This window comes from Mus caroli, unplaced genomic scaffold (assembly GCF_978045245.1).
Source record: "Mus caroli unplaced genomic scaffold, Mus_caroli_1 scaffold_17, whole genome shotgun sequence".
Lineage (NCBI taxonomy): Eukaryota > Metazoa > Chordata > Mammalia > Rodentia > Muridae > Mus > Mus caroli.
Genome location: NW_028227272.1, coordinates 93,186,138 through 93,200,588, shown reverse-complemented (window position 1 = coordinate 93,200,588; position 14,451 = coordinate 93,186,138). Strand labels below are relative to the sequence as shown.

Here is a 14,451-nt window from a genome sequence, read left to right as displayed (position 1 = left end):
TGGGTCTCTGTTTCACAGTCTTAATTACCCATTATAGTAAAGAAAGTAGGGTAAACTCATGTTAATGCCAACAACCATAAGCCAAAGCATGCATTTGTTTTATTAGGTTGTGGACTATGTCTTTGGCTGATACAACAGAAGCACACACAAACGAGCATTTCCCCCGTCTGGCACTAGGAAGCAACAAGAAGTCTGCAGAAGGCAAGCATAGCCCTGGTGCTGGTGGCCAGTCCCAGAATAGCCAGGCTTCCAATGGGAGCGTGGATTACAGCAGGTCTCAGTGCTCCTGCACAAGCCTGACTTCTCACTATGACTACTCAGAAGATTTTCTCTCCGAGTGCTCGGAGACGGCCGTCAGCAGACACCAGTCTTTGCCTCTGGCAAAGGCGAAGGAGAAAAGGAAGTACAACGCTGGTAAACTCCCCCAGCCTAGAGGTAAGAAGCCAGGCTTCCCAGCCAGGCCGCAGCACTGGCCACAGTCAGTTACCAGTGTGTGCTCCTGAATATGCATGGGGGAGATCTTGAAAGGCATTGGAAACAGAAGAATTAAGGAAACCATAACAAGAAACTGTAGCTTCATCCCCACAGAGCTGACACCCCCTCCCCAAGCCTGCTGGTAGGGAGAGTTCTGTTTTAGTTAACAGGTGCTCATCACAGGTACTCAGTACAAGTACTCAATACTTGGTTCCACCAGCTTTTTGCCATTGGTCTCAGCTAAAGAATCAAAGTTTGAACTGCCAATGAAATGCCTTGTCTTGACCCCAAGAAGACAGTCTCGCAAGTCTGGAAAGAATGTTGACAATCGTTCAAAACCAAAATCACCCAGAGGCTGTTAGCCTTTTCCTTGTGGCCTTCTGTGTTGTTTTCTTATTTTTTTGAGACAAGATTGCACTGTGTAACAACCCTGGCTAACCTAAAACTCCATTTGTAGACCAGGCTGGCCTTGAACTCATAGAAATACACCTGTCTCTGCCTCCAGAGTGCTAGGATTAAAGGCTTCTGCCTTCAGCGCCCAACTGAAGGCATTTCCTTATTTGAGGTTCACTCCTCTCAAAACTGACTTTAGCTTCTGTCAAGATGACATAAAACTATCCAGAACAATGGTTTTAATATAACTGATGTGTGTGTTAGCATTTCATTGCTGCAAAGAGACACCATGACCAAGGCAAGTCTAAGAAAGAAAAAGAAAGAAAGAAAGAAAGAAAGAAAGAAAGAAAGAAAGGAAGGAAGGAAGGAAGGAAGGAAGGAAGGAAGGAAGGAAGGAAGGAAGGAAGGAAGGAAAGAAAACAGGGGCTGTTTTACACTTTCAGAGGTTCAGTCCACTATCATCATGGCGGGAAGCATGGCATCATAGAGGCAGACACGGTGCTGGAAAGGCTGAGAGTTCTGCATCTTAATCAGAAGGCAGCCAGAGGGAAACTGATTCCACACTGGGCAGAATTCAAGCCTAAGAGACCTCAAAGCCCACCTACACAATGACACACTTTCCCCGGCAAGGCCACACCTCCAATAGTGCCACTTCCTATGGGCCAAGCATATTCAAGCCACACTAGTGTTCTGTTATGTTTGAAACAGGGTCTCATTTAGTCCAGGCTATCCTTGAACTCCTAGTCCTCTGCTTCTCCTTCCCCGATGTTAGGATACAGGAATGTGCCTCCACACCTGGCATGATTTTCCGAGTAACTTTTATAGCAGATATCTAAACGCAGGCTTTAGACTTCAAAAAGAAGTCGTTTTTTAATCCATTCTGTGTTACTTCATGGCTCTGTAACCTTGGAAGACTTAACTCTCCAGACATGAAATAGATGCAACTAGACTGAAGAGCAGTCAGTGTCTGTGAGACAGCTGTGTGTAGAGTGCCTACCAGCAGCAGGCATGGCCTCTCCGTTTCATGGCATTTGTGTGTGTGTGTGTGTTGGGGGTCACTAACATGTGCATATTTACATGCCTCTCTCTGTGCACTGCTGGTAACAACCTGCGCTGTCTGCTCACTCAGGCCAGAAGGACATCCCAGCTGAGAAAAAGCAATTCTGGAATGCTTCGTTGATCAGTTCTCAAATTCAAACAGTTGCCAAGAGAAGAGACACCATGACACATCGGATACTGTCAGCCAGGCTTCATAAGATCAAAGAGCTGAAGAACGAGCTGGCGGACGTACATCGGAAGCTGGAAGCCTCTGCCATAGAAAACCAATTTCTGAAGCAGCTTCAGCTTAGACACCTGAAAGCCATAGGGAAATACGTGAACTCCCAGAACAACCTACCTCAAATCACAGCCAAGCACCAGAATGAGGTGAAGAGCCTTCGACAGCTCCTCCGGAAATCCCAGGAGAAGGAGCGCACTGTGTCCAGGAAACTCCGAGAAACTGACGGCGAGTTACTGAGGACCAAAGACGTCTTGCAAGCCCTGCAGAGACTCTCAGAAGACAAAAACCTTGCAGAGAGAGAAGAACTGACTGACAGGTTGAGCGAACTTACAGCCAAAATGGAAGTAAATGATAAAAAAATACAGGTTTGTGTCTCAGAAGTTCCAGTATTGGTAAGAGAGCAATCAGCCATGGGCTGTGACCCAGCTCGCCACAGCAAGTAACTGTGTCTAGTAGAGAGTCCGGGGAGGGGGCTGGAAGGAGGAGCACACATGTCAGAGCTGGGAGCCTGCACTGGAGTGGGCAGGAGAGCTCTCCAGCCTGTCTGGAAGCAGCTGGTTGGATGGCCACATGGGCATGTCCTAGGAGCCAGAGGTCTACAGTGTGTTGTGAGAATCTCCCTTTGAAATGAACACCTGCTTTCAGCTCCTACAAAAAGGCCATCTCCTCTTGCCAGAGTATTGTGTCTGTCTGCCTGTCCAGCCCCTTTGCTTGTATTGTCTCTCCTCAGTCTGACAGATTAGACTTGTTTCCACACTTTTAGTTATTTAAAAATAATGTTTCCCTGGGAAGAAAAAAAAAAAGGAAAGGAAAGGGAGGAGAACAGAGGTGGGGGAGGAGGGGAGAGGGAAGAGGGGAGAGAAGGAGGGGGAAGGGAGAAGTGGGAGAAGAAAGGAAGAGGGGCAGACAGGGAGAGGAGGAGGGGAAAGTAGAGAAGAAAAGGGGGAGGGACACGTGGGGAGGGAGCAGAGAAGAGAAGGAAGGGGAAGGGAAAGAATGGAACTAAAGTATCTGAAGAGAGATGGATAGATTTTCCCAACAGACTCTGGTTGTCCAAAGCTGGGAGATTTCACTAAAAGAGACTATGAGGGAGCAGGCACTAATCACACAGGGTCCTGCCTGTTTTACATGATCCTCATGGACATAAATACAAATGGACTGTTTAATTCTCTGATACTTGATGATAACAAATATTTTCTGATAAGTATTTGATGGTTTTGCCTGCATTTTCATACTATTTGTTATGAAATATAGTGCGCTGAGGGGGTACCTGGGGGCCACACCAAGGGGTCCCAAGGGGTCCCCTGAGAAATTACACTATGGAACAGATCTGGTACAAGGTAGTTCATTTGGGGGAAAAGAGGGGGTGGGGACCTGGAGAAGGGGTAGAGGCAGACATGCAGACAAGGGTAGTGGACATGTAGACAGGCAGACAGACAGACAGACAGACAAGAGCAGAGCCATGAGGGCAGAGAAGAGGGACAGAGAAGGACAGAAAGAAGGAGAGAGACTGGCAGGAACACTTGAGAACAGAGAGAGAGCTGGAGTGGTGGGGCAGGCCTTTTACACGCAGCCACACCTGAAGCACCTGATGGCAGAAGATGACATAAGCCCCTGCTAGGTCCCTGGGAGCAGCCTAGTGGAATGGCCAGTAAACTAACACAATTCTGCAGGGAAAATCCTCTACTATCCAGAAAATTGTCTTCCATAGAATAAGTGGTAGGCACCAACAGTACCAGTAGCCCCTGTCACTCTGCTACACCTAAGTCAGCACTGGGTACTGATGTGTCTGGTAGGCCCACCCAGCATGTCTGTTCTCCCATCTTATGGTCCACCACTGTGGAGGGTGGCATGAAACCCATTACAGCCTTCCTGTCTGCTCTCTAGGGACCCCTGTCCTCATGGTCTGTCCCAAGGCTAGGCCCTTCCTCTAGGGAAAGGAGCCAGAAGATTTACCATCTGCAAAGACAGCAGAGCAACGTATTTTGGCCCCACTGTTATATATACCCTGGTTGTACTTGCTGGGTTTTCAGGATGCATTTGAATATCTGTTATCAGTGTCCAGGGTTTGTAAAGAACATTGCGGCACTGGGCTGGAAAGATATATTTATTCTCTAGACTTGAAATCTGGGACTTTTTGGCCAATGTTTCATTTTATCATAAATGTAGCTTGTTTCATCACAGTCAATTTTCTTGACAACACACTGGCTATGGAATAGTTGAAATATATACTGTTTTCAGAACTTGGAAAAACAGCTGCGGCTGAACAATCGGTCCTACAGTCGACAGCTGGCCAAAGAAAATCGGAAGACGTTAGCAGCTCAAACAGCAACAAAGACTCTGCAGGCAGAAGTGAGACAGCTGCAGCAGAAGCTTAAGGTATCTCCCCCAAGACAATCTGTCTCAAAGACCAAGTCACTTACACATACGATGTCTCCAGGTTGTTTCTTCAGATCGTTATGAGCAGATGCAGGATCTATATAGTTAGCAGAGACTGAACAGCCTGGCCACTGTGCATTGACTAGAAAAACTCAGTCTTCATAAGACTGCGTGTTTTCATTGTTATTTCACGGCAGTAAACAGCAGCATGTCCTGACAGCATTGTACTGCAACTCAGAGTACGTTCTAAACTGAGAGGTCAAAGCGCTGTAACAGTCAGAATACACTTCAATAGCCCATAACTTATTCAAGGTCTCACTTGTGACTTGAGATGTCATCCAGACCTGTTGCGTCTGCACGGTGTGCATGGGCTGAAGAGTCAAACCTAACAGATACACACAAACAGTCTGACTTGCACATCATCTGGGTGTGCTGGAGACGGGGAGCAGTAGTTGGCAGTCATCCGTGGACAGTTTTGAGGCCTGTAGAGCAATTTTGAGACTAGCCTAGGCTATGAGGGACTGTCTCAGAAAATAATAGGGCTGCCAAGCCTCATACCCCAAGTTATAACCCTGGGACCCACATGGCCAAAGGAGAAAACCAACTCCCCCAAGTGGTCCTCTGACCTTCACATGCATATGTACAAACATACATCACATACACACATACAACACATACACACACACAAACGAACACAAAAATAGGCCATGTGGTGATGGCATATGCCTTTTATGCCAGCACTCAGGAGGCAGAGGTAGACAGATTTAGATTTCTGTGTTAGAAGCCAACCTGGTCTACAGAGACTCTGTCTTGTAAAACTGGGAGAAAGAAAGAAAAAAAGAAAGAGGAGAGAGAGAGAGAAAAGAGAGAGAGAGAGAGAGAGAGAGAGAAAGGTAAAAGAGGTGAAAGAGTTATATCCAAACTACCACAGGGTTCCACTCACCCCAGTTAGAACGGCTGTTTCCACAGGAAATTCTGCTAAAGATGTGGAAGGAAAAGGCCCCCGGTGGGAGTGGGAGTTAGTGAGCCACCATGCGAAGCCATAAGACAGCTTCTCCAAAGGCTAAAATTACACAACTATGTGACCCAGGTTCAGCACTCCTGATACATGTCAAAGAACATGAAGTCAACATACAAAGGACATGCATATGCACATGAGGGTCATCCATCTGTGTCATGTGTACTCACACAGAGGGCCACTCAGCTGTAAAAATGAGTGGAATCCTATCATTTGCATCCCAGAGAGAACTGGAGGGCAGCATGGAAGGCCAAGTGACCCAGACAAGGATGGCAAGTGCTGCGTGTGTTTACTCTTGTACGTAAGGGGAGAGATGAGGAGGGGGGACTGTGAGGGACGAGAAGAGAAGAGGGAGGGAGGAAGGGAGGGACTGGAAGAACAGGTATGAGTGGCCAGTGTGTGGAAATGTCATAAAATAGTGAATCGTACTAATCTCTACATTACTCTGTGCCAGTATTATAACAAAGGATTTTAAAGATTTGGTTTTGTTCATTTCAATTGTGTGTGTGCATACGCACGTGTATATGTGCCCGTGAATGCAGTGCCCATGGAGGCTGCAGGTGTCAGGTACCCCGGATCTGGAGTTATAAGTGGTTGTAAGCTGCCTGACGTAGGTGTTGGGCACTGAACTCGGTCCTCTGAATAGAGCCAGAGAAGTGGTGAGTGAAAAGGAGGCGGAGTCTCTGTACACACTGTGACCACCTTAGAGAAGGATGTAGAACCAACGCTATGGTGGTTAATATTTACAGAAGAAAACGGCCGGTTATGGCAGCTAACAGTCTCTCGGCACACGGAAGGCAGAAGCAGGAGGGTAGTGGGTTCAAGGCCACAGCTGAGCTAGATAGGAAGATGTAAGCCATCTGGGCTATTTAGTGAGACTGTGCCAACACACACACACACACACACACACACACACGATAGCAATGTGCAGAAGACAGAGCAGAAGGGATGGCTGCAAGACCACATCTGGGGCCACAGAACTGTAGTGCATCGTCATACAGCAGGACTGAGTATAAAAAAAAATCCCGAAAAGTCACTGAAATTTTAAAAAGAACCAACTATGCATTCTACTGATGGTATAAGGTCATGGGGAAAAGCCACTCCAGGTGACTTAGCACAGAAATTTCAGTTAACTCTAACCAGTCACCTGCTAAGGATGGAATGACTTCACACACAAATATGAATGGTTTCAGAAGTGACATTGTGTGTGGGGTGGGGGAGATAGGGGATGCGGGGGCAGAGAGGAGGGGCACGGTGCTTCACAGTGACTTTGAATACACTGTGAAAAATGCTGGTGCCCTTCAGAACAGGGCTCTAGGGGTGTGGTAAAAATAAAAAGCACAAGTAAGAGAAGGTGAAATAAAAGGCCACAGTCCTGATTTTGATCTGAAATGGAAGTATGACTTCACGACATATTTTATTTTAAAATCTAAATATTTCCAATGGGACTGAGAACAGTGGACACCTCTAATGTCCACTGGTTCAAAGAGTAACAGGACATCTTAAAGAAGTCATACCAGAGAAACTGTCACCTTGCAGAACCAGTTCTTACTGGCCAAAAATGATCAAAAAACATAGTCAGGCATGATAGATGCTCTTGTAATCCCAGCACTCAAGAAGCTGAGACAGGAGAATTCAAGGCAAGGACCACCTAGGATCTATAGCAAGACCCTGACTTGAAAATTAGTAATAAAAATAAATAAATAAAAGAAGGGAAATATATGAGAGTAGAATGGGATGAATATGATGGTCAAAATATATGTGTGTATATTATGTATGTATATTATATATGTATATGTGTATATATTGTATATGTATGTATATTATAGGTATATGTGTATATGTTATGTATGTATGTGCTATGTTATATATGTGTGTATCTTGTATATGTATACATGTGTATTATGAGTGTTATATATATGTGTGTATGTATTATATATGTATATGTGTATATTATATATGTATATGTGTATATATTATATATGTATGTATATTATAGGTATATGTATATATGTGTATATAATATATGTATGTATGTTATATATGTATATGTGTGTTATATATGTGTGTGTTATATGTGTGTGTTATATGTGTATGTACATATATGTGTATATATATATATATATATATATATATATGAAATTGTCAAAGAATAGTATTTTTGTAAAGCTTTATTTATATGAGTACACTGTAACTGTCTTCAGACACACCAGAAGAGGACATCAGATCCATTACAGATGGTTGTGAGCCACCATGTGGTTGCTGGGAATTGAACTCAGGACCTCTGGATGAGCAGTCAGTGCTGAGCCATTTCTCCAGCCCCAAAGAATAGTATTTTTATATAAAGAAAAATAATAAAGAATTTGTAGTGCTTAGACAAAACACTTCACCTGGAGAGATGGCTCTGCAGCTCAGAGCATTTGCAGTACAGTCTTGAAGACAGGTTCAGATCAGACTAGGAGCCCTATGCACACCTATGACCTCAGCTCTGAAGGAGGCAGGGGCAAGAGAATTTCTGGGGCTTGCTGGTTTCAGGGAGAGACTCTGCTCAAAGTAATAGGCAGAGGTGCTTGGGGGACCTATCCTGGGGGGTCTGAGTTGTTGTTGCTGAGCATGGAGTTCAGAATGTTCTCTGCTCTAGGCCACTCCACGATGTGTAGCCCAGTGGCATTACTGTGGCTCATTCTGGGTGACTCCACTTTACTAAGGAAAAGTTAAGCATGTCCATCACAGAGAGTGATCACTCACTCGCACAGATAAACTATAGGTGAGGAGCACATGAGAATGGGCACAATAAAATCAGGTCATTAAGCCATGCCTGAGAACATCAATTAGGAGACCACTCAAGGGCACAAAAGCCTCACCATAATGAGGGGTACATCAGTCAGTAGAACCCCACAAACAAAGGACATCTGCCCTCCATCCACTGGCTGCCCATCAGGATATGACAGAAGCCCTGCAGATGCCCATCACTTGACACATTCCTCTCAAATTATGTCCACCTGTCCACCCAGCCCTCCAGACACAGCCCTGGACCTTGCCCACTGGTCCTGTATCTTGGTGGTGGCTTACCTCCGCCATGTGTTTCTGCAGCTTAACTCTGCAAGCCTCCAACTGACCTCCTCCTAGATTCACTAATGCGTAACCACCCATAGTGACTGTCACGTATTAGCCGTCTTTGCCTTAAGATTTCTGCACTCGCCGGGCATGGTGGCACAAGCCTTTAATCCCAGCACTCAGGAGGCAAAGGCATGCGGATTTCTGAGTTCAAGGCCAGCCTGGTCTACAAAGTGAGTTCCAGGATATCCAGGGCTATACAGAGAAACCCTGTCTCGAAAAAAAAATTTAAAAAAAGATTTCTGCACTTGTGTTTGGGGGGTGCAGTGGGGGGGGGGAAGAGACCAGAGATCAATACTGGGTGCCTTCCTCTATCCATCTCTACCTTATTTTGAGACAGGGTTTCTACTGAACCTGAGCTTGCCAATTTGTCTGGACTGGTTTGGCCAGCAAAATCTCCAGGATCCCGCTAGCCCTGCTTCCTAGTGCCAGAGTTACAGGCTGTGCGCTGTACCTGGCTTTTGCTTGTGCACTGTGCATACGTGTGTGTTCGTGCGCACACGCACACACGCACACGCGTTTGGAGTGTAGTGTGTGACCTGGGAGTTAATAGTAGCAACTAAGACTGCAGAAAGAGCCCATGATGGTCGCCAGCCACGCTGTGCGGAGTAGTCTCCACACTGTGGTAAACCACAGGGCAAGGGTCACATGGCCCGACACTGACAAGGTAGACCTTTCTGCTCTGTTTCTGATGGAGTGGGCTTGTTGGTAGGTTATTTCTGCACTGGTGAAACGAGCCAATTCAAGACAGATTAGATTATATTAAAGGCAGGTGTATTGGGAAGCTGCTCTCAGGTGAGTTCACTGACCCCAAGGATTGAGGCCCGGGGGGGCGGGGGGGCCGCCATGGGGACAAGGGGTTAGGGAAAGAAGAGAGAGAAAGGACACACACAGAGAAGAGGAGGAGTAGGGAGGGAGAGAGTGTGCACACAAAATGCCTGGATTATATAAAGAGGGGTCTCTGAGGAAAGGGCAGCCCAGCCCCTAGGCTGGTAAGTTCAGTGTGGGATGCAGGATATGCCAGGTAGGGACTGAAGGATCCTGGGAGAACATGGAGGCCAGGTCTGCTTTGATATATAAAATATACAACTCAGTCCCTTGTCCTGGGGTCTGGGACCAAATACTCATGACTCTCGGTCACTACCAATAGCCAATAGCAATCACTGGTGATTCCTCCTTCGTTTGGGATCACCTCCCAGCTATAGATAGAATCTCCTTTTTTTTTTTTTTTTTTTTTTTTGGTTTTTCGAGACAGGGTTTCTCTGTATGGCCCTGGCTGTCCTGAAACTCACTTTGTAGACCAGGCTGGCCTCAAACTCAGAAATCCGCCTGCATCTCTTAATAAGCATCACCTGTCAATAAAAAAAGCTATGGCCAATGAACTGAGGCAGGAAGTAGGAGGTGGGACATCCAGCAGGGACAGAGAATTCTGGGAACTAGTGAGAAGGCACAAGGCCTTTGTCAGGAAACACTGAGGAGATGGATGTACACTAGCAGGTAGCAGAACTCAAGAGAAAATAAAGAGATTTCATTTATTTCATTTATTAATAAATAATTAGTCTCAGAGTTGTCATTCTAGGAACATGGGCTGGGAGGAAAAACTGGATGTATTTTTTATATCCACCAATGCAAGTCATCTGGGCAAATGAGTTTAACCTGTAGATGCCTCCACTGTAGTCATCCCAGATAATAAACCAAGGGCAACAGGATAGAAAATTTAAGGGTGTTATATTCTAGACCATTCTCATTATTATGTTGCATAAACTACTTTCAGACACCAGAGAGATGGTTCAGGGGTTAAGAGCACTGGCTGCTCTTCCAGAGGTCCAGAGTTCAATTCCCAGCAACCACATGGTGGCTCACAACCATCTAAAATGAAGCCTGATGCCCTCTTCTGGCATGAAGTTGTACCGGTAGATAGAGCACTCATCTACATAAATTACAAAATCATTTCTAAAAGTTATTTTTAAAAATTACTTTCAAATCTGGGTGGTGGTGGCGCACGCCTTTAATCCCAGCACTTGAGAGGCAGAGGCAAGTGTATTTCTGAGTTCGAGGCCAGCCTGGTCTACAGAGTGAGTTCCAGGACAGCCAGGGCTACACAAAGAAACCCTGTCTCGAAAAAAACAAAATAAAAATAAATAAATAAATAAAAATTTTCTTTCAAACAACAATGATTTATGAAATGACAATTTTGTTTACAGATCTATAGTTTAGGCAGGACTTGCCAGACAGCATATCTGTAACCCTCCTGGCTTAAGTACGGATGGTTCACAGGCTGGAAGATAAACATGACAGAAGGCTCACTCCTGTGTCTACACTAGTGCCAATTAACAGCTAAGATTCTAGGTCATTCAGCTGGTATGAACTCCACCTCGAAGTCACAGAGCCTCTCTTCTGCCTCCATCCATGAGTGGAGACGGGTAGTAAACTCCTGCTGTGGAAGAGCGCAGGGACCAGAAAGTGTGCCAAATTCAGAACACTATAATCTACCACATAAGCCTAAATTCATAATGTCTGGTCCCAAGATCCCAGGATACCTGTTTCTGTACAGTAGCCTCATTTCCAGAGTCATCTCCACAAATCAAAGCCCATCACCGAAGTATGAGATTAACTATGAAGATGGATACCTGCCTCCACAGCTCCCAAGTGAGATGCTGGGGCCTGGGCTTACAGGCAAGCCCCAGGGAGCACCGACCAAGATAGTTAGTTGATGGGATCCCCTGTGAGCTCAGGGTAATCTTGGCTGTGAATCCATCCATGAGCCCTTGTCCTCTGTGATCTGTTGCAGGATAGGTGATCACACTGTGAACCCTGAGATTGTGTTATGGTGCGGTTCAGCCCTTAGCACACACCTTTAATCTCAAACAAGGAAGGTAAAGTTAGTTTACAGAAGGAAGCACCCGTATTTGAAGGTGGCATCTAATTGAATGGCAGACAGAGTGATGAATCAGAGAAAGAATTGACAGAATAGGATCTACTTGAGGGAGCCATGCAGAGAGGGGCTCAGTTTTACTGGGATAGCTCTACAGAGACAGGTTGCAGAGAGAACTAGCTAGACACAGGCAAAGACAGAATGAGCCAGAGAATAAAAAGGAACTAGCAGATTAGAACAGATTGACAAAGTTAGCATGAAGCCAAGCAGAGCAAATCAGTCAAAGACCAAGAGAGAAGCCAGATTGAATCAGACAGATTGGAAAGGAATTTGAGCCAGATCAGGTGAGTTGAGCAGCCAGCTAGAATTCAGAAAAAGCTAGAAAGGGAGGGCTTATTCAGCAGTCTCAGAGGCTGAAAACATCCTAGGTCTAGATAAGGTTGAACAGAGGCTAGAAGCTTCCAGGACTAGGCCTAGGTTAGCAGACAGAGACAAGAGGTCTCAGAGAGGACAGTTATAGCAGGTGAATAAAAGTTATTTTAACAGTGGTCCATCTTTCCTTTCTCTTGGTTAACCACACAAGTATCCTAGATTGTGTGATAAACTGTTACCTTAGCCCTCTTTGGCCCAGCCCAACCTTCTTCCCTATCCCCAAAGGAGACTCTCCCTCATGTTGCTCCCCACTCAGACCTGCATCAGCTCATCAGCAGAGATAAATCTCAAACCAAACCAAGAGACAGGACTAAACCTTCCAGCCACCAAAGCATGCGCCCTTGTAAACAAACACTGAAATCTTCATAGAAAGCAGTGTGAGCAACAGTTAGTCTAGGGCTGGAGAGACTGCTCAGCCGTTGTGAGTACTGGCTGCTCTTGCAGAGGAGTCAGGTTTGGCTCCCAGCACCCACATGGCAGCTCACAACCATCTTAGCTGGCTCTAGATCTGGTACCTTCTCCTGGCCTCCATGGACTCTGGTTATCACAGCCGTAAGCTGTTGGCATTTCTAGTCTCTGAGCAAAATGTTAAAATACAACAAAGCAGGAAAGGGAAATATGGACCATAATACTTTGTTTCTGGAAACATACATTCTAGAAAAAATATTTCTCATCCATGTCCATACGTCTCAAAATAAAATGTTATGATTAAATGGAGCATAAAAATAAAGGATAGGTGGGGAGGGTGACTCAATGGTTAAGAGCACTGACTGCTCTGCCAGAGGTCCTGAGTTCAATTCCCAGCACCTACATGGTAACTCACCATCTGTAATGAGATCTGACGCCCTTTTCTGGTGTGTCTGAAGACAGCAACAGTGTACTTACATAAAACATGTAAATCTTTTTTTTTTAAGATAAATAAAGGGGCTGGAGAGATGGCTCAGTGGTTAAGAGCACTGACTGCTCTTCCAGAGGTCCTGAGTTAAATTCCCAGCAACCACATGGTGGCTCACAACCATCTGGATTGGGATCTGATGTCCTCTTCTGGTGTGTCTGAGGACAGCTACAGTGTACTCATATAAATGAAATAATCTTGAGGGGAAGAAAAGATAAATAAAGCCCTGGGATGATTCCTGAAAGGTTAGCAGTACTGGCTGCTCTCTCAGAGGACACAGGTTCAATCCAGCACCCATGTGGAGCTCATAACATCTATAACTGCACTTCCAGGGATCTGATGCCCTCTTCTGGCCTCCACAGACACCAAGCTCACACATGGTGCATATATAGAGATATAGATATAGAGATATAGATGATATAGATATGCTGTAATGTTTTCTTCACTGAATGGAGATGACCTCAGAGGCAGTGGTGAAGCCCAGCAGGGCAGCAGGGCAGCAGGGCAGCAGGCTTGTCTCCATGTATAACAGGATTGCATCAGGGTCTTAGTCCTTTTCTTACCCCCCAACAAGAAAAGACCTTCAAAGCTTTTGCTTTGCCATGATTTAAAACCATTATTGTTGGGGTTTAAAGCAGAGCAGTGGCCTTGTTGTCAGCCTTACCAGCGCATGCTGCCCGTGTGACAGGTGCCAGGATAAAGGGCTTGATCTCTGCTCTCCAGTACCATGGTCACTAAGTACGGCCAGAGTGACTGAGGACTGGATTTTTATTTTATTTCACTTTTCCCTTACGGACCAGTGACCTCCTCTTGAATTGGTCTTGTAAGTCTAGGTTTATAAAGCGGTTGCTCGTGGGATACTGACACAGTGCTCTTTTCAGGAGAAGGACCGTGAGCTGGAGATCAAAAACATCTATACGAATCGAATACTCAAAAACTTAAATGATAAGGAAGATTATCCGAAAGGTATGGTTTAGTCCCTCCTGCCCAAAAATTTGTTTTCAAGTATCTGCAGATATTTTCCTAATTTATACAGGCAAAATGGTAGCGCCTTTAACAGGCACTTGACTGGGAGCAGGCATGCATTTTGTGACTGTAGAACAAAATAATGGAGCTGTGATATTGTCACAAAGAACCAGCAATGCTCTTGCTCCCGCTGGGCTCAGTCCCTTCCGCCCCACCTCAGATGAAAGAGACGCAAAATAACTGCCCATCGGAGCTTTCTAAGGAGAGCTATATACCAGTGGCTGGCAGCTTCTGAGCATGAAAGTTATCTGACGTGCATTTTATAACACGCACCTATGTCAGCCTTCAGTGGATTCGGGCAAATTCTTACAGCCATGTAACCATCACTCTGGTCAAGAAAGCACCTCCCACCGCTCACACCACACCCAGGAAGTCCCCCTCTGGCCCTAAGCAGCTGCCCAAGCAGACTCTGACCTCCCTGAACAACAGCGTAGTTCTCTGTAGATCCCAACACAGCATTGCTCTGTCCTGTGTGTTAAGCACCGAGGCTCCAGGCTGGTACTCCTGTCCTGCACTTTGCCCTATAAGACAGAATGTGCTCATATTCACTGCACCTCTCCCAG

At 45.6% G+C, this 14,451-nt stretch overlaps 1 protein-coding gene across 1 annotated transcript in view; it reads left to right on the top strand.

Annotated features, from left to right (window-relative positions):
• Positions 1–14,451, top strand: part of Lca5l (lebercilin LCA5 like) — a 33,269-nt gene that overhangs the window by 13,898 nt on the left and 4,920 nt on the right. The window contains exons 5-8 of the mRNA XM_021184702.3: positions 107–435; positions 1,997–2,511; positions 4,388–4,525; positions 13,744–13,828. Coding sequence (XP_021040361.1) covers positions 107–435; positions 1,997–2,511; positions 4,388–4,525; positions 13,744–13,828 — 1,067 coding nt within the window. The remainder of the gene's footprint in view (positions 1–106; positions 436–1,996; positions 2,512–4,387; positions 4,526–13,743; positions 13,829–14,451) is intronic.